Source organism: Tiliqua scincoides, chromosome 5, assembly GCF_035046505.1.
Source record: "Tiliqua scincoides isolate rTilSci1 chromosome 5, rTilSci1.hap2, whole genome shotgun sequence".
Classification (NCBI taxonomy): Eukaryota; Metazoa; Chordata; class Lepidosauria; order Squamata; family Scincidae; genus Tiliqua; species Tiliqua scincoides.
Window position 1 is genome coordinate 96,872,732 of NC_089825.1, and position 19,855 is coordinate 96,892,586.

The 19,855-nt window shown below is 46.5% G+C and overlaps 2 protein-coding genes across 2 annotated transcripts; both read left to right on the forward strand.

Annotated features, from left to right (window-relative positions):
- The first annotated feature begins 1,533 nt into the window (after window positions 1–1,533).
- LOC136652456 (vomeronasal type-2 receptor 26-like) lies at window positions 1,534–6,402 on the forward strand. The gene is made up of 3 exons (XM_066629398.1): window positions 1,534–1,692; window positions 2,954–3,080; window positions 5,492–6,402. Exons 1-3 carry the CDS (start codon window positions 1,534–1,536, stop codon window positions 6,400–6,402), a joined length of 1,197 nt encoding a protein of 398 aa, XP_066485495.1.
- Window positions 6,403–10,610: 4,208 nt separating this feature from the next.
- Window positions 10,611–19,297, forward strand: LOC136652458 (vomeronasal type-2 receptor 26-like). Its single transcript, XM_066629399.1, has 3 exons — window positions 10,611–10,826; window positions 17,175–17,328; window positions 18,387–19,297. The coding sequence occupies exons 1-3, from the start codon at window positions 10,611–10,613 to the stop codon at window positions 19,295–19,297; spliced, it is 1,281 nt and encodes a 426-aa protein (XP_066485496.1).
- Window positions 19,298–19,855: the final 558 nt, after the last annotated feature.

Here is a 19,855-nt window from a genome sequence, read left to right on the forward strand (position 1 = left end):
TAAAAGGGGATTGGACGAGTTTCTGGAGGAAAAATCCATTATGGGGTACAAGCCATGATGTGTATGCGCAACCTCCTGATTTTAGGAATGGGTTAAGTCAGAATGCCAGATGTAGGGGAGAGCACCAGGATGAGGTCTCTTGTTATCTGGTGTGCTCCCTGGGGCATTTGGTGGGCCGCTGTGAGATACAGGAAGCTGGACTAGATGGGCCTATGGCCTGATCCAGTGTGGCTGTTCTTATGTTCTTATGTTCTTATGTCCTATCAGTCATTCAATCTTGTCTTTCATGTTTTGAATACTCTAGGTGCATGCATGTTGTTGTTTTTTTGCAAATATGTGTAACAATTTCTTAAGTAAATGCAGCAAGGTATGAATGAGTGAACACTGTATTCCACGGGAGCCAGGAAGTAGCCAGAGGTCTCTGCGTCTCCTTCCCCCAAGGAAAGCCACAGGCCCCGCAATGGGACTTCTCATGTCTGCACTGGATATTTTGTTCGTGCAGATGAGAAAACCTCCATGTTGGGCTTTGCAGCTCAACTCAGAGGATAGGATCAGGCGGAAAAGAGCTCTGCCAGTCCCATCTCCCTCTTGGGCTGGTCACTCACCCTGCCCCACTCTCCCCCACCCCAGAACAACTCCCCCTCGCCCTGAAAAGCTCACCTTTGGGCTTACATTTGGGGGCTCCTGCAACCTTCCCATTCAGTGCTAAGGCCAAGCACTGACGCGCGCTGATGCAGCACAGGTGGCCTCTCCACCCTGGGTACTGCAGACATTCCTTACAGCATGTTTGCAACACCCAGCGTCGGTGCGGAAGCTCAGTGCCTGTACTCATATTACACAGGATTGGGCCCTTAAACCAGGATCTCTGAGCAGCTGTTCTCAGACTTCAGGGTGGAAATTTTGCTAGTGAGTCTTCTCTGTTCAGCAGAAGAGGATGTGATAGTTGCATTGAGGGCTCAAACCTACCCAGATTTCCAGTGCTGATGCATCTGCAGAGCACTGCTGAGGTACCTTGTGGAGTCCTGTGTGACTACTCTGCCACTGCAGGAGGCAGCACACACCTTGTTGGCATGTCTGCCTCCATGCTGGTACTCTGGATAGGATTGGGCCTAGCCCCCAAGAAAAAAGACTGCAGTCTAGGCAAACTAACACATCAACTGTTTGAATCCTTCTCATGTTATCGCCTGAATGTGCTTCAGTGAAAGAAGGGATTCAGTCTCCAGTGCAGGAATTTACATTTGTGGTATGGTATTTGTGGTATGGAAATCTTTCCATAGTTGCAAACACTTGCTGCAAGGGAGTGGCACCAGGATGCAGGGCTCTTGTTGTCTTGCGTGCTCCCTAAGGCACCTCGTGAACTACAGAAGCTGGACTGGATGGTCCTTTGGTCCTGATCCAGCAAGGTTCTTCTTATGTTCTTATGCTCTGGTTTTATAAATCCTGAGATCTGATCTTCATTTCCAGCTTCATCCATTTTTGAGAACAATTCATTTCAACAACAATGCTGGGAATGAAGTGTTTTTCAGTGAAGGCATGGAATTCTCCACTGGATATGACATTCTGAACTTCATCACTTTCCCAAATAAATCCTTCATTCGAGTGAAAATTGGGAGGATGAATTCTCAGGCCTCCTCCAACCAAGGGTTCACCATTAAGAAAGAGACCATTATTTGGCCTAGCAGCACCAACCAAGTGAGTGTTTCAGATTCTGATTTCCTGTGGAAGCTATTTTATTTCATCCACGCCTCTGACTCTCTGATTTTTCCAGTTCAGGTTGAGTACCCCTTATCTGTAATTCAGAAATACAGAATATTCCGAAATCTGGAACATTTTTGAGCGTGACTTTTTTCTCCTAAAGAAATAAAATCACAAACTGTGTTTCATGCACAAACCTTGTTTCCTGCACATAATTATTTTTTTTTTTAAATTACCTTCAGGCTATTTGTGAATGTGTCATATGAAATATCAAGAAATTTTGTGTTTAGACTTGGGCCTCATCCCCAACGTCTCTCATTATGTATTTGCAAATATTGTGAAATATAGAAAAATCTGAAACCCAAAACACTTCTGGTTCCAAGCGCTTTGGATGAGGGATGCCCAACCTGTATGAGTGCCACAGAACTGATTCCGGCACATACCACATGGACATTGTCGGGGCCCCTCCCAGATGCCCTGACCCCCGACTTACCCTGGAGCAGGCACCCCATGCCCAGGGTGGGGAGGCTTCCCTGCCCTTGAGGGGGGCAAAGAAGGTTGGCACACCCCAACCAGACAGAGGGGGCAGGCAGGGCAAACAAGGAACACAGAAGGAAACAAGTCATGAACAGGAAAGGCCATTTCTGCCCCACCTGGGGGAAGGGGAGGGGCCAAAAGGGGGCCAAAAGGAAGCCAGGGATGAGAGGGGGCAGTGAAGCAGGGAGCTGTGAGTTGAACAGCTCCTGCTCCCAAGCCAGGTGTGGCAGCTCTGCTAAGGAGGAGGACTTGGGTGCTGGAACCCCCTCCCGCTCCAGCCAATCTGAGGCCTCCCTGGGGGTGGGACAAGCCTGCTCCAGGCCCCTCCAGGGGTGGGCCCCTCCAGACATCTTGTTCCTGTTAAAGGTTAGGCCAGCCATTTTCAACCACTGCACCGTGGAACATTGGTGTGCTGCAATCTGTTTGCAGGTATGCCTTGGGAGTGCCTTGGTCATTCATTAGTAGGGCAAGTGGAGGATATGAGCCCCTCTCCACTGGCAGTATGGTGTGCCTGGTCAATTGTGGAAAATCTACTGGTGTGCCTTTAGCGCCTTCTCAGTGTGCTGTGAGATTAAAAATGTTTGAAAATCGCTGGGTTAGGCTTTTCAGAATATATTCTTAGCCTAGGATGTATGGATATCTTCAAACTTTGGGTTATGATGTGTACATGTACTGATAAGTTAGGCACAATTTAACTGCGCTGTCTCCGTATTGTGATCAGGGGTCTCCACATTCTGCATGTTCTGAGAGATGTCAGCCTGGATGCCACAGAAGAGCTCGTGAGGGAGAACCAACCTGCTGCTATGACTGCTTGAGATGCCCTGAAGGAACCATTTCAAACCAGACAGGTCCGCCATTCAGGAACCTCAGAATATACATGGGGACACTTGATAACTATGCTTTCGTCCTTCTCCTTTTCATCCCTGGCACTGAAATAGACATTTCAGGGATTCATAGTCACTACCTCAGTTCATGTATGGCTGTGATTTTAATCCAAACCGTACAAGATGATGCCTTAATGCACCAGCAAATCCCTCCCCCCTCCTATTTATTTATTTTTCAGGTTTTCTACCACCCTTCCTCCATGGGGCTCAGGGTGGTGCACATAGTTCCTCCCCTCTTTTTGTCCTCACAACAGCCTTGAGAAGTAGGTGAGGCTGAGCGATAGTGACTGGCTCAAGGTCACGCAGGAAGCTTCTTGACTGAGGAGGGATCTGAACATAAAAAGACCTGGTGTAGGTCCAAGGACATGAATTGGACAGCAGGTAGCCTATGAAAACAAAAGAAAAAAGTGTTTTTTTTACCTCCCCTGGGCTGTCTGGTTCCCCCTCCCCCCCAGCCCATAGCATGGAGCGTGCTCTCTGTCAGCAGTAGTAGTGTAGTGAAGGCAGGGCCAGGGGATTCAGGGCCCTGGGTACCACACCTTGAGGAGTGTCAAGCCAGGGGATCATTCACAGGCATTCAGAGTGATTGAGGGCCTCCTTGCCACAGCAGTAGCTTCTGCACCCACTTCATGGACACTCAGGACTGTTATGCACTGCTCTGAGCGGCTGATGGCTTTTTCGCTTTCCTCCCTCTTTTTGGAGGAAAAAGGGCCAAAGAAGCCATTGGATGCTCAGATTGGCACACAACCACTCTGAGTGCTTGCAAGAGGGTTTGCAGGACTCAGAATGGTGGAAAAAGCAGTAGGACTCTCAGAGCGGCACTCAGCCTCTCTGAGCATGCTGTAACCTGGAAGTAATCGGCAGTGATGTCATCACGTCACCACAATTGCTTCCAGTTCAGGTATGTCCAGGAGGTGACATCGCAAGTCAGGGCCCCGGATACCAAAGGGGCCAACTATGCCTCTGGTCAGCAGCACTGCCCTCTCTGGACACAGATGGGCAGGAGGTCTGGTCTAGAGGGTAGAGCCTCCGTCTGCCTGAAGATAAAATCCACAAGGTCGCCAGTTCGAGGCCACTGGCCAGAATGTGACGCCAGATCGGAATGGAACACCTTGAATGTAGTCGTTCTTGAAAGAAAGAACCTTCTTTGAAATTGTAAAAATCCCTATTTAATAGGGATTTAATAAAGCCTGACTATGTAAATCGCCTTGAATAAAGTCTTGAATAAAGACCAAGAAAGGCGGTATATAAATACCTGATATATATATATATATATGCGCGCGCGCGCACACACACACACACACACACACAGAGAGCCACATAGATTTCTTATCAATGCCAGATACAACACTGAGATGATGATGCAATCTAGGTTGGGAGACCATGATAGAAGACTTCTGCCCTAGGTTTCATGAGGTCTCTTCTCTTAACAGCCGCAGGAAGTCCTCCTGGAATGGATCTCATCTTTTGGGATGGGCACATCAGTCACTCTTGTCTCTTGAACTGGAATATTTCATTTCAGCTGCTCTGAACTGGAACACCTTTGGGAGTGATACACAGGCTGCTTTTCCATGACTAGGTGTCTCTTTGCTTGACTAGATGTCTCTTCAGCCTTGACAAAGCTATAAACACAATATAGTCATCTGGTTTTGAGATGTCCCTTATTGTGACTGGTTTAGCCAAATGCCAACTGCTTTCCTTCTGCTTCTGCACACCGCTTCACCGACACTCCTCGCACATGCACCAGTTTTTCTAATTCCCATAGTATCAGGAGGTAGCAGAATATTTCAAGGGAAGAGGGTAAAAAGTGAGAGAGTGGTAAAAAAAAATATGACCTTGTAAGTAGTATCCATATCTGTTTAGGGTCAGAATAGACGGTCTCTTGGCATAATGGATACATTCTGCAACCTGATAACTCCTTCAGTAAGGTGATAATTTTCAACTACACCCTGGGCCCATGAGGTAAATTGTACATGTGCACAGGTTCAAAATGGGAGCCCAGGAGCCAAAGGAAGGGGCCTGACAATTTCCTGGGGTTTTTCATTTTCCAGCCTCAACAGAACCCATGTGGGGTGGGTGGGTGAAGGGGATACACCATACTTGGGCCTGGGGTCAAAAGGAGGGTCAGACTGGCTATTGGGGACCCAGAAATTTCCTGTAATTCAAACAAATTTACATATATTATGTAGACTAGCATTCACATTTTGTGTAACCCTACATAGTTTTATATATCCTAATTCACAGAAATTGAAATCCAATCAGGGTATGAATTTATGATCCAATGAAGAAAGGAAGGAGTTCAAATGATATCCCAGCAGGGGAGATGATTAGGATTGGGCCCTCAGTGAATGGCATGTGGCTGTCTTCCCTTTCAGATGCATCTCACTGTGACAAATGCCCAGAAGATGAGCATCCCAGCAAGGATCACAGCCACTGTATCCCCAAAGTCATCACTTATCTAGCATACAATGAACCTTTAGGCACTGTTCTGACTTCCACTGCATTGGTTTTCACTCTGCTCACAGCTGTGGTGCTTGCAACTTTCATCAAGTATCGGGACACTCCCCTCGTCAGAGCCAACAATCGGGATTTTACTTACCTTCTGCTCATCTCCCTCTTGCTCTGCTTCCTCTGCACCTTGCTGTTCATTGGACAACCAAGCAGGTTGACCTGCCTTCTTCGACAGGCTGCTTTTGGAAATGCCTTTTCTCTTGCTCTTTCTTGTGTGTTGGGCAAAACCATCACTGTGGTTCTTGCATTCGCAGCCACAAACCCAGGAAGCAAGATGAGAAATTGGGTTGGGAAAAAACTACCCTTTTCCATTATCCTTTTTGGTTCTATTGTTCAGGTTGGCCTCTGTGTCATCTGGCTGGGCACCTCTCCTCCATTCCCAGACCGTGACATGTTCTCCCAGCCTGGTCAGATCGTAGTGGTATGTAATGAGAGCTCAGGCACCATGTTCTATCTTGTTCTGGGCTACATGGGCTCTCAGGCCTTCATTAGCTTCATGGTGGCCTTCTTGGCCAGGAAGCTGCCTGACACTTTCAACGAAGCCAAGTTCATCACCTTCAGCCTGTTGGTCTTTTGCAGTGTGTGGGTGTCCTTTTTGCCAAGCTACCTGAGCACGAAAGGGAAATACATGGTGGCTGTGGAGATCTTCTCCATTTTGGCCTCCAGTACTGGGTTACTTCTTTGTATTTTTGCTCCTAAGGTGTACATTATTTTGTTTAGGCCAGTCATGAACACCAGGGACCAATTCTTTAAGAAAAGGAATTCTACTAAGTAACTCATTAGAGTAGTATAAAGGCCCATGGCAAGGGTTGGCGGTTCTTTTTGGTTCCAATGAAGAAGTGAGTCCAATCCTAGGTTGTCATAAAACAGCTTTATTTATCAACAATCTGAGAGCATCAAATTACAGGAGCACTTTCAGGCACAAGACTTATAAAACTCTAAGTGACCCACCAAGCCAGCAAGGCCCAGGAGCAAAGAATTGGCTGAACAGAGGGACTTATATAGGCAAGGCTATAGGTAACTAAAAATATCAGCACAATGAGCAATAACAGGCTAATTGAAATCAAAGTGACGTATGTTGCTGAAATACAAACTATGCATTATTACTCTTCCCAGAATTCTCCTCATTAAGAGGCATCTTATCAAGCAGGTGCAATCAAAAGATTGTTGTAGGCCTTAGTCTGGGAAAACACTATGCATTAACAGCCCAATCCTATCCACACTTTCCTGGGAGTAAGCCCCATTGACTCTAATGGGACTTACTTCTGAGTAGACCTGCATAGGATTGGGCTCCGGGTCAGCTGCAGGTCAGGTCATTTGCATTTGGACCCAACTTCTCAGCTTCTCACGGGAATGTTACAGGGATTTCCAGCGAGAATGCAGACAGCTTTCAGAAAATGGAAGGCAAGGGGAGAAGATGGCTGCCAGGCCTTGCACCTGCCATTGCAAGTAATTTGGAATGTTAGCAATCCCCGCTCAGTCTGTCATGTGATGATCAATATTAGTAAGTCTGGGCTCTTCCAATCGGGGTGCTCCGTGTCCCCTGCTTCACTTGAGAATTGGAACTAATTCTGGAATGAATCCTGAGGTATGGGATAGTCATTTGTACTATAACCCATTCTCTGGTTGACTTCTTGGCAATGGGTGCAGCAGAGTCAGTCATCTTACAGATTCATGTACCTGTACAACTGCCTCACTAGTTTTTAGGAAGAACATTTTCAAAAACCCGTAGCACTGTTGGAGACAGAGTCTGCATGTTGAGTGCAGTGGAGTATTGGGTCAGCTATGCGTGTCTTATTAGGGAATCTGCAGCTGTGACTTTTTGAGCTCAGGTTTGGGGATCATAGAACTCCCCAGGGGACTTCAGAGTCCACCAGAAGTTGGAAATTTGATTGAGTGAATGCGCCAGAAAGTCAGATAGCAAGTGACTTTTCACCCCCAAACTGTTGATGGAGGCTACTGGGGTCTTCTTCAAGCCATACCTATTGCAGCAAGAGACAGTACTTTTTAAGGTGATGGAACTTACGACTTGGGGCAGTTGCCCTTGCTAGCTCCTAGTTATAGGGTGGGGAGACATGTCCAGTGTTTCATTACAGGCTGAACATTGATGAAAGATCAGAAAGGATCTTGAGATACTTAACAGAAAAATAGGAAATATTGGCACAGCTGTAGAAGGCAGCTACTTCCTAACTGTGCTCATTAAACTCTATTGGAATAGTCCCTGGCTGTAAGTGACAAGGCATACAGCGTCTGCAGTATAATAGCAAGCCATCTTTGCAATGTCAGATTGGGGCTGTGGCCGTGCTTGGTCTTGGGAGAAGGGGAAGGCTCCCTGCAGATTTCAGGATGCCTCCTTTCAAAACGAAGCAGCCGGTGTCATGTCGCAGTTGGGTTTTGGAAAGGGATAGCATGAGGCAGAAGGATTGGTCAACGAGGCCCAAATAACTTCTCCAGAGACTTCTTAGCTCAGGGGTGCTGGCTGAGACCCCCATAAGTAACTACAACAAATTCAACCTCCAAAGCTTCTTGACTTGTTAAGCTGTGCATGATGCAGTTTGGAGCTTCCTTGATGCCACACCACAGGCTGAAGTGGCATCGCCTGGGCTGTCTGGTTTACCTCGCCTGGGCTGTCTGGTTCCCCCTCCCCCCCAGCCCATAGCATGGAGTGTGCTCTCTGTCAGCAATAGTAGTGTAGCTAAGGCAGGGCCAGGGGATACAGGGCCCTGGGTACCACACCTTGAGGGGTGTCAAGCCAGGGGATCATTCACAGGCATTCAGAGTGATTGAGGGCCTCCTTGCCACAGCAGTAGCTTCTGCAGCGTGGACTGAGTGGACTGTTACGCACTGCCGTGAGCGGCTGATGGCTTTTTCACTTTCCTCCCTCAATTTTGGAAGAAAAAAGGCCAAAGAAGCCATTGGATGCTCAGATTGGCACACAACCACTCTGAGTGCTTGCAAGAGGGGTTGCAGGACTCAGAATGGTGGAAAAAGCAGTAGGACGCTCAGAGCGGCACTCAGCCTCTCTGAGCATGCTGTAACCTGGAAGTAATCGGCAGTGATGTCATCACGTCACCACAATTGCTTCCAGTTCAGGTATGTCCAGGAGGTGACATCGCAAGTCAGGGCCCCGGATACCAAAGGGGCCAACTACGCCTCTGGTCAGCAGCACTGCCCTCTCTGGACACGGAAGCAGACACACACAGAGCCACACAGATTGCTTCCAGGTCTCTTCTCAGACCTGGACAATTGCTTCCAGGTCCAGGACAATTGCTGATTGTCCTGATACTACCGAACTACCTAACTGAACTACCAAACTACCGAACTTCCGAACTGATACTACCGAACTACTCTGTCTGAATAGTAGACAGAGTAATGGAGAAAAACTAATAAAATCACTTTCTTGTGCTTCTTAAAGTTGCTTTTGCACAGCAGGCTTTGAAAAGGGTGACCCAAATGCATGTTAGCACCACGTTCCCAAGGGCCTCCATTTGTAGAGGTGGAATATTTTCTGAGTACAAACTATCAGGGACAAAGGTAGAGCTCTCAAATTCAAGAACTTGTCGTTTGGGCACTATTGAACATCTGGCTAGCCAGACACAGGATGCTTGTCTTCACACCTCCCAATGAGTAGAAAGGCCTTAACCGAAGTTACTACACAAAATCTTCCTGTATCTGCTCTACAACACAGAGTATCTGAGAAAGAGGCAAAGAGAGAGAGTGGCAATTATCTACCCTATAATTAACAGTTATGTGATTAATTCCCTGCCATGCAAATCCCCCTCCCCAGGGATTTTGAGAAGCAAGTTTCCAGGATCATAAACAAAAAACAGATTCATCAGTTGTAGAATGTAATCATGAAATGGCATAAACAGTGATGTTTCTGATAAATGCTGGCATTGCTGGGCTCTGCCATTACCAGTCTTGAATAACCTATAATATGATGACTGTGTTCAGTCTAACAGATAGATTATGCCTTATCAATTACTGTAGTTGCTTGGGGTGTGCATGAAAGCTTCACGGCAGAAACAGATTGCAGAGACCTAAAATGCTGCTCCAGCTGTTGTTTCTACTGCTGCCCCAGGCCATCAGTGAAACCTCAGACGAAGTTTGTGAAGCAACAACTGACAGATATTCACGTGAATATTTGAAGCCAGGAGACCATGTCATTGGTGCAGTTTTGTCTGTACAAATTGTTACAGATCTAGGAGTGTCCTTCACTTACTTACCCCCCAATCCTGGTTTTCATAGAGCCAGGTAAGTTTGCATGTATGTAGGAGGTTGATCATCATAAGCTTCAGCATTTCAGAACCAAACTTAGACCTCAATCCAACCCAATTTACCACTGCTGGTGCAGCCAACGGGGTATGCACTGCGTCCTATTGTGGGAAGGCAGTCACAGAGGCCTCCTTTATGTAAGGGAACATTTCTTTCCTTACGTTGGGGCTGCATTGGAGCTGCACTGGTGCTGGAAAGTTGGATAGGATTGGGCCCTTAGGGCCCAATCCTAACCAGGTCTACTCAGAAGTAAGTCCTATTTTGTTCAATGGGGCTTAGTCTCAAGAAAGTGTGGTTAGGATTGCAGCTTTAATGTCATAACTTTAGTCCTGACTGTGGTCAAGCCATGCACACTTTCACAAATAATTTCTGCGACAGTGACATTGAACCAGAAATGGAAGACAGTGACAATGGAAGAGCAGACTTGCACAGATAACATGAGAGACCATCTTGCTCTTCCTTCTGGCAGCACCTAAGCTTCTTTGCTCTTCAACATTTCCCCCCAAAAACTTTACATTTGCAACTCTCCCTGTGCTTGGCGAACTGGGGGAGTGTGTGTGGGGGCAGGATGGGACAGGAGAGGATGGCTACTAATGTAAGCAAGAAATTGAAAACGACTTATTTTCATGCAGGTCAGAGATAAAGAATTACCAGCATGCCTTGGCTTTGCTATTTGCTGTAGAGGAAATCAACAGGGATCCAAGCCTCATGCCCAATGTCACTCTGGGCTTCCACATCTACGATAATGCCTTCCAAGCCAGATTAAGCTGTGATGTCCTTCTGTCCCTGCTGACAACGGAAAAAGACAGCTTTCCCAATTTCAAGTGTGGAAAGGAACCCAGTACGTCAGTAGTCATTGGAGGACTCAATTCTGAAGCTTCTATCCAGACAGCTACCATGCTCGATCTCTACAAGATTCCACAGGTAGGGGTTTGTGGGACGAAGCATCACCAATTTACCATTGACACACAGTTTCCACAAACTACAATAGTCTCTCTCTCTCTCTCTCTCTCTCTCTCTCTCTCTCTCTCTCACACACACACACACACACACACACACACACAAGGTAGTGTTACATGATGACATAGACTATGAAAAACTCTCTTGGGCTGGAATCCTATGCACATTTTCCTGAGAGTCAGTTCCATTGATCTCAATGGAACTTCTGAGTAGACATGCATAGGGTTGTGCAGTTATTCAGGTTTTCCTGTTGGAGTATTCTACTCTAGCAGTGATTTTCAGCCTTTTTCATCTCACAGCACACTGATAAGACACTAAAATTGTCAAGGCACACCATCATTTTTTTTATTTTTGGACAAGTCACACCATGCTGCTGGTAGGGGAGATCACATTCCCCAATAGCCCCACTAATGAATTACCTCCTCTAATAAATGATCCATCAAACTTCTGTGACACACCTGAGGACCATTTGTGGCACATCAATGTGCCGCAGCACACTGGTTGAAAATCACTATAGGGTTCTACAGGTACTATAGGGTTCATATTTTTTGGGACTATGTTCCAGCATCATTTACTCTTCCAGTCTGACTCCTCCTGAGTCTAGAATGAGACATGCTGAAATGCACACTCAGATATATTTAGGATTGCTGAGTATTTGCTTCATGTTTAGTACAGGACCAGGTCATATGCCATGCAAAGCAGAACATTGCAGCTGTGTGTTTAACTCTATCCAGACCATATCTTGGGAACTCCCTTCCTGCTTTCTTTTGCATAGGACTGATGGGAGTAGGAATCATAGCCTAACAGAGTTTTCAGTTAACCATTTTTAATTCTCTTTCTTTTCAGTGAGTTGAATGGAGTGATGTAGGCTATTCAGAAGAGTGTAGGTAAAGATTCTCAAAGGATAGCTCTGGGGGAGGGGATGATTCCCAGTGGTTCCCAGTGGTATCAGCGTGTGCAAGATCCTAACTCCATTCCTTCCCCCTTCCTTCACCCTTACTCTCCTTGGACTTGTACCATAAAAAGAACTGGCACAGATCCATGGAGATCCATTGAGGTAGCAGAGTCTTGCTGCAGTCTAAGGGAACAAAAGGCCCATCACTTCAAGGAAGTCTCTGGATTCCCCCCTCCCCGGGTCGGTAACACTTTATTGATGCGACTGCATTGGCAGAAGAGGGGATTTGGGTCAGATTGGGCGGTAGAACACTGAATGTTCAACAGTGGCCAAAGTTAAGACTTATAGCTGAATCCTATTGGGCTATCCCTGCATGCTCTATATTCACAACACGTTCCAGTTGTTGCAAAGATTGCCATAAGGCATGCTAGCAGAGTCAGCTCAGGCTCTCAGTGCAAAGAAGATGACCAGATAGCACTGATGCACTACCAGCCAGCAGTAAGCTTATTTGGGGCATGGGGAGGTGGGGAGGGGATGGAATAGGGCAGAGGGAGGGAGGTCCTTTGGGTAGACCAGGCCTGGAAGGGGGGTGGAGATGATGGCAGACTCTGCCACCGAATCCAATGCTCCATTCTGAGCTGGCAAACCCAACATGTTTCTCCTCAGTTCTGTGCCCACTCAAGGGTGAGTGCAGATCCAAGTAGATCCATTGGGACTGCCATAGGTCAACACAGGGTAAGGGAATGTTTGTTCCCTTACCCTGAAGAGACCTGGGGCTACTTCCCTGGCTTGACAGGATACAGTGGTAGCCATTTCGGCACTATTGTAGCCCCGGGTGCTAGGGAAGCATAGATTTGGGCCCCTATTTAGCCACAGTTTGGCAAAAGAACCTCAGCAAAGAGATGTATCTTCTAAGCTCTCTCTGGAGAAGTTTCCATTGTTTTGGATGCATAACGGAAGAGCTCTGATTTCTAGCAAGGGTTGTTGTATCTTTCTGTAATGAATGAAGTCTTGTTCCTCCTCCCACCCCATTCAGTTTGGTTATGGCTCACTTCACCAAAGACTGAGAGACAAGGTTCAATTCCCTTTTTTGTACCAAATGGCCCCAAATGAAGCTTCTCAGAGTGAAGGAATAGTGAGGATCTTAAGATATTTCCAGTGGACTTGGATTGGCCTAATTGTTTCCAATGATGATAGTGGAGAAGAGTTTGAACGAAGCTTGAAATCCATGTTCAGCTGGAACGGCATCTGTGTCGCCTTCACAGAAAAGATGCCGTTATTCTCTCTCCACGGCTTAATTTCATCGTTACACCATTTGATTACTAAATTGGAAATGATGCCATTTCTTATTAAGACGAAAGCCAATGTGATTGTTGTATACGGGGATGGAAATTATATGTATGGTTTCCAAAGGGCGCTACATTTTTATGAAAATATAATATCACTAGGGAAGGTTTGGATCACGACTCCTCGATGGGAAATAACTTCAAAGTCATTTATCCTTGAAATAGATGTCAAATCCTTCCATGGATCCCTTTCCATAGCAACTCATAAAAGGAATGTGCCAGGATTTGAGGACTTTCTTCAGAGATATAACCCTAACCAGCAAGAAGAGTCTGAGTTTATGAAAGACTTCTGGTCTGATGCATTTAAGTGTAGGAAAAATAATTTCAGGAAATTACTTTACATTCAACGCTGCACATGGAAGGAAAAGTTAGGGACTCTTCCTAGGACTGTGTTTGAAATGAGCATGTCTGACCAGAGCTACAGTATCTATAATGCAGTCTACGCCTTGGCACATGCCTTACATGCCATTCAATCATCCTGGCTGCAAATGTTGAAAGAAACCCCTAGTTGGGAACTTCAGACCATGCAGTCCTGGGAGGTAACAATAAAAGTCGTGTTCATTGTATCATTGGGGCTTCTGTGAGCAAGTAAAATAAATAACAAATGAGTAAAGTAAATAGCAGATGGGTAAGATGCTAATCTGGATTGGGACCAAGTTGTGGTGTTTCAACTTTCAATTTCACTCTAACTTGGCTCTTCCAGACTGGTATTGTTCTCATTGCTGGCTAGCACAGATCTGTTCTGCTGAGATGTTGAATGTTACTCCTGAATTTCTATCAGCCATTTGGTATTTTCTGTCATTTTGCTCACTGTAGCATATTGAATTCTCATTTTACCAAAAGGTGCAACAATTCCCTTAAAGAACATATGGCACAATCCAAAGCAGCCGTTGGGCTGGCACACAGACTTGTGCCAGTCACTGAGGGCTGCCTCCAGCGCCATTGTGCTGGAGGAAAGGTAGGTTAGCACTGGCTGAGTCAGGCTGGCATGGGGGCTTGGGGAGGGCAGGCGGGAAGGAGGCATTCCGGAGTGGGCGGAGGGCTGGCGGGCCTGCGGGTGGGTAGTGGATGAGCAGGAGGTGGGGCCTGGATTCGGCACTTTGCCAAATCCAAAGTCCTGGGTGACCTGGTGCAGCAGTGGGTTGCTCGGAACTGTGCCACCTCTTTAGGTGGTGCAGATCACAGTAGCCCCATTGGGGCTGCTGCAGTATTACCTGGGGTAAGGGGACTGTATTCCCCTTGCCCCAGGTTGAGCTGCAGGCAGCCCCAACCCTACTCTGGATGTGGGACAGGCCAGTTGGCCTCCCCATTCCAGCGTGGGTTAGGATTCGGCAGATAGTGAAGTAAAAGAGATGCAAGTGCTTGGACTTTCTCAATGTGGGTGAGAGAGAGAGAGGAATGTGTGGTGTTGGGTGGCAGCTGACGCAGAACCGCCCTGTCAGAGTCTACTGATAATTGCCACAGTTTCCCCTATGAGGGCACAAGTTCTCCAACTGCTTACTTTGGAGAAAGTGGGTGGAGAATTCCCCCCCCTTGTAGAGGGGGCTGCAATGATTTTCTGTGGACTCCAACAGGCAGTTCTGCCTCACCTGACACCCCACAACATACATCCCTGGTGTGTGTGTCTAAGTGTGTGAAAATTTGCAAAGAACTGAAGTCAGGAACATGGAGAAGTTTTTTTCAGAGCTTAGGGAGGAAATTCTGTAACGGGATCTTTTGTTTCTCTGGAAAAGAGAAGTTTTGTAGCATGAATTCATCTTGGATAAAAAATGCAAAAGGGACTGGAAATCTTAGGGTGTGAAAAATCCTTCCATGCCTGCAAGCCTTTGCCCTGGCTGTGGAAATCCTGAAGTGTGATCTTCCCATCTAGCTTCACCCATTTTTGAGAAAAGTCCATTTTAACAACGGTGCTGGGCATGAGATCTTTTTCAATGAAAACATGGAATTCAACAGTGGATTTGACATTCTGAACTTGGTTGCTTTCCCAAACAAATCCTTCGGCCGACTGAGAGTTGGAGGAATAGATTCCCAGGCTTCCTTGAACCAAAGCTTCACTATGAAGGGAGATGCCATTATCTGGCCCGACAAATTCAACAAGGTGAGCGATCCAGATTCCGATTCCCTAAGTAATTACTTTTTCTTTCACACCTCTGACTCTGATAACCACTTTTCCAATATCACTGCCAAGGCATCTCACACGTATGAAGTTACTAACTTGTCAGCAGCTGACTCTGTTGAGAAGATTCTGATGAATATAATAAAAGTTGAGGGTGCAATCTCCAAATAATATACAGGGGGGGCTGTATCAGCAGATCCCATATCCAGGGTTTCACGTATCCAAGGAAATGGGCACCCCCATTCGGCCCCCCCTTTCAAGTTCCTCGGGGCATCTCCTGTATCCATGTTGGGTTCAGGAACAGGTCTCTTGCCGGTAAGGGGGAGGAGGCCTGTACAGAAGCACCCTAATTCTGGTATATGGTTGTTGGCTTATTCTGCAACTTAGATCACAGGTACCACATTCTTTGGTCCTTGCCAACTTATTGCTGCTTACCTAAGGCTGCAATCCTAACAACACTTTCCTTAGAGTAAGCCCCTTTGAAGAAAATAGGTCTTACTTCTGAGCAGACCTGGTTAGGATTCTGCCCACAGTCTGGCTATCAGCAGAGATCAATGTGTCAACACCCCAAAATACTGAAGCAGAATCTGAGCTGAAATGTTCCTGCCTATTTTTGTACCCCAGTCTTGAGTTAGTCTTATGTTACACTGTATTATGTCCTGAACCCCTGGGGGCTGGGGGATAAGAATAAACCCTCAGTTTGGCTGTACTTGTCGTAAGAGGCGACTAATTAGATGGGACTCGTTAGATTAGGTTAGATGGGACTCGTCAGCCTGGGAAGGCAGCTCATCTGAGAGAAGGATAACTCTGATCCAAAACCTCCACTGCCTTGTGGCGACATACAGTTATGGAAAAGGCTTCAGGAGTCAAGCTCGAGGCAAAATCCGGAGCCAGAGTCCCTGAGGCAAATAATGACTGAACACAGTCACGTTCTGGCAACTCCTGCAACGCTGCTGGAACCAACCGTATTGGCCTCTGCCTTTCCATTGGACCATTTCAGCGACCTGGAGAGGGGGGATTTGCTGCATGGGTAACTGTCTATCCTCCATATCTACTTTACCCAGGCTTTGCGCACTGAAGAGGACACTCTGTTCCAGAACCACTATTGAGACCGCAATAACATAGTCTTCCGAGACTGAAGGATGACAGCAACAAATTATGTCCTGGTAAAATAATCCTTAGCCTGCACCTAGAAACCATTACTCACATTCCATTCATTGTACGAGTTTCTCTTGTTTCTATTAAGAAGAACTATCTTAAGACGGGCACTATATGAATGAGGGCAGAAAGAGACATTTTGAAATGAAATTTTTCTTGCAAGATTCCATGGGCTAAGTGGAAGACATTGCCCCAAATAACTGTACAGCAGCCCTCCAATAAGGTTCCTAGAGCAACTGTAGATATTTCATTTCCATTTATGTTTGTACAGGTGGGACCTTTTTATGCACGGGGGTTTCGTCCCCTGAACTTCCAGGACTGGGGAAATCCACGTTGTGCCAAATCAACCAGAAACACATGATTTTACACAAATTGCAGCCTCAGAGCCCATGTCTACTCAGAATTAAGTCCCATTCTAGTCAATGGGGCTTACTCCCTGGAAAGTGTACAGAGGATTGTAGCCTAAATCTGATGCTTGGGATTGCTGGGAAGACTTGCTTGCTGGGCTGTTTTGCTTATGTAGGCTAGAGCAGAGAGAGCCTGTAGCATCTTAGTCTGAAAGAGGGGGGAATTTGGCAGAGGTTGCCTGGCAAATGTGGGTTTTTTAAAGCAATCCCCCTCTGTTACTACTGTGTGTGTGAGAGAGAGAGAGGGAGGGAGGGAGGGAGGGAGGGAGAGCGATCCTCTTTGCTGCACCACTTCTGGCTACAGAGGTTTCTCCCTTGGCTTCCCCTCTTCCCACAAGATTCTCACTGATTTTTTCGGAGTCTTCTGCACTTGCCTCTTTGATGGCTCAGGGGCTCCAAGGAGTCTTTCTGTTCCTGCGCAAGGCGCACAATCTTCCAGAGCCTCTTCCATGGCTCCAGAGCTACTTCTATGGCGATGCAATGCACAGATTTTTGCAATGTTTCTGTACCTTGAAACAGAGGCAGACACCAGCACGGGGCAAAGGTGCGTGCGACTTTGAATTGCCCCGCCCCATTCTCGTTGAGATAAAGCCGCAGATAAAAAATCTGTATATAAACGGTTGTAACTGTATAACATTTTAAATGACAGGGCCATTGTATCCTGGATAGCTATGCCCCAGTCAAACCCATGCTGTTATTGGACATTTGTGTCTGTTGTTTTTGTACCCTGAACATTTGTGTCCCAATATAAGTATACTTATATTTGATGTGTTTTTTTATTTTTATTTTTAAAACACCAAGGTAGAGTTAGGGCTGGGATAAGAGGCTTAGCATATATAAAATGGGCGTTGCTGCCCAGTTATATTTTATATATATAGGTATTTATAAAGGTATTTTGTTTGTTGCCCAGTTTTAGTGGGATGCCAAAAAAGGGGGGTGCGCACACACAGACACAAAAACTAGATGTGACTATCCAGGGATGACAATGACCAGGATACATTTGACGAAGGCACAATCAACATAGGGTACGATGTGCTTAAATGCACAGGTACATTCAATAAGGTTAAACTGCATTTGCTTCACATTATGGTCAGAAGTTGCCACATTCTGCCTGCTCGGAGAGATGTCGACCTGGATACCACAGGAAGGCTCGTGAGGGAGAACCATCCTGCTGCTATGACTGTCTGCAGTGCCCTGAAGGGACTGTGTCAAATTATACAGGTAGGTGACTCAGGAGCTTCAGGAAATATATGGGGACATTGAATAAAAAAGGGGGTTACCCTTCTCGTTGGCATTCTTTCAAATTTCTATTTGACATCATTTTTCATGTAGTAAAGCCTCTGAGTAGCACCATTCCTGGTCCAGAAAGGGAAATCTCAGTGAGTCGACTAGCAGAAACTGGCATGTATGTGAAGCACTGCTGGGGATGTGGGGACCAGTAGGCCTTATACTGGTAGCAGCACACCACAGACAGGTGAATAGGCTGGCATCCATGGCATGACAGCCATGCCTCATGGTCCCCTGGCATATCACACAGGTAGGATTGGGTCAGCAGTGGGTTGAAAATGTAACCGATCTTCTAAAATTGTCTCCTTTTTTCAGATGCTTATCAATGCGACAAATGCACTGTAGGTAAGTATCCTGTCGAAGATCAAAGCCACTGCATTCCTAAAGGCATCACCTACCTGGCATATGATGGAATTTTAGGTCTCAGTTTGGGCTCCACCGCACTTGCTTTCACTCTGCTCACAGGCTTCGTGCTTGTAACTTTTATCACACATCGAGACACGCCCATCGTCAGAGCCAACAATCGGGATTTTACTTACCTTCTGCTCATCTCCCTTTTGCTCTGCTTCCTTTGCTCCTTCCTGTTCATCGGACGACCTGGCAAGATGACCTGCCTTCTTCGACAGCCTGCTTTTGGAAATGCCTTTTCTCTTGCTCTATCTTGTGTGTTGGGCAAAACCATCACTGTCATTCTTGCGTTCACAGCCACAACCCCAGGAAACAAAATGAGGAAGTGGGTGGGGAAAAGACTATCTACTTCCATCATCTTTGCTTTTTTTATTGTTCAAGTTGGACTCAGTGCAATCTGGCTGTGCACTTCTCCCCCATTCCCACACCTTGACATGTTCTCTCTACCTAGGCAGATCATAATGGTATGTAATGAGGGCTCAGACACCATGTTTTACCTTGTTTTGGGCTACATGGGCTTTCAGGCCGTCATCAGCTTCACCATAGCCTTCTTAGCCAGGAAGCTGCCTGACACTTTCAATGAAGCCAAGTTCATCACCTTCAGCATGTTGGTCTTTTGCAGTGTGTGGGTGTCCTTTTTCCCAGGCTATCTGAGTACAAAAGGCAAATATGTGGTGGCTGTAGAGATCTTCTCCATTTTGGCCTCCAGTGCAGGACTGCTCCTTTGTATTTTTGCCCCTAAAATGTACATTATTTTGTTGAGGCCACAAATGAACACCAGAGACCAGTTCTTTAAGAAAAGAAATTATATGAAGTAATTCAGTAGAGCAGCCTTTCCCAAAATGTCTGTCGCAACCCACTGTTGTGTCAACCTCACAAGCTCATGTGAGGTGGGTCCTCCTGTTCACACTCGCATCCAAATAACTCCAAATAGGAGCCATTCCAGAGGCATTAGTGACCCTGCAGGGTTTGTCTGGGTCACACCAGGCCAATGACCCTCTCTACTGGCCTCCACAGGCCTCCGAATGGCCCACACAAGCTCCCAAAACTTCTAGTTTGCCTTTGAAAACTGGAAGTGGCTTTTGGAGGCTTCTGCAGTCCATTTTGGGGCCTGTGAAGGCCAGTAGAGTGGGCTGCCAGCTCGGGGCAACCCTGAATAGACCTTCCAGGCACCACTGAGAGCATCGCAACCCACCATGGAGGTTTGTTGTGGTACCAATAAGATTGGGAACCGCTGTAGTAGAGCATTTTGGAACACAAGCAATCCTTTCTTAGAAACTAACTGCAGAGAAGGCAACAATAGGAGCGAGCCACTTTATCTAGACAAGAACAAACTGAATCACTTTTCATCAAATTCAAAGTGATCAGGATCACTT

Excerpts from the sequence above, each read along its gene's own strand:
- LOC136652456 (XM_066629398.1), top strand. The coding sequence starts at position 1,534 with ATGGAATTCTCCACTGGATATGACATTCTGAACTTCATCACTTTCCCA. Across the intron at positions 1,693-2,953 it reads GGCCTAGCAGCACCAACCAA|GGGTCTCCACATTCTGCATG; the intron begins GTGAGTGTTTCA and ends TATTGTGATCAG. Across the intron at positions 3,081-5,491 it reads AACCATTTCAAACCAGACAG|ATGCATCTCACTGTGACAAA; the intron begins GTCCGCCATTCA and ends CTTCCCTTTCAG.
- LOC136652458 (XM_066629399.1), top strand. The coding sequence starts at position 10,611 with ATGCCCAATGTCACTCTGGGCTTCCACATCTACGATAATGCCTTCCAA. Across the intron at positions 10,827-17,174 it reads ATCTCTACAAGATTCCACAG|GGGCTCCAAGGAGTCTTTCT; the intron begins GTAGGGGTTTGT and ends TTGATGGCTCAG. Across the intron at positions 17,329-18,386 it reads GACACCAGCACGGGGCAAAG|ATGCTTATCAATGCGACAAA; the intron begins GTGCGTGCGACT and ends TCCTTTTTTCAG.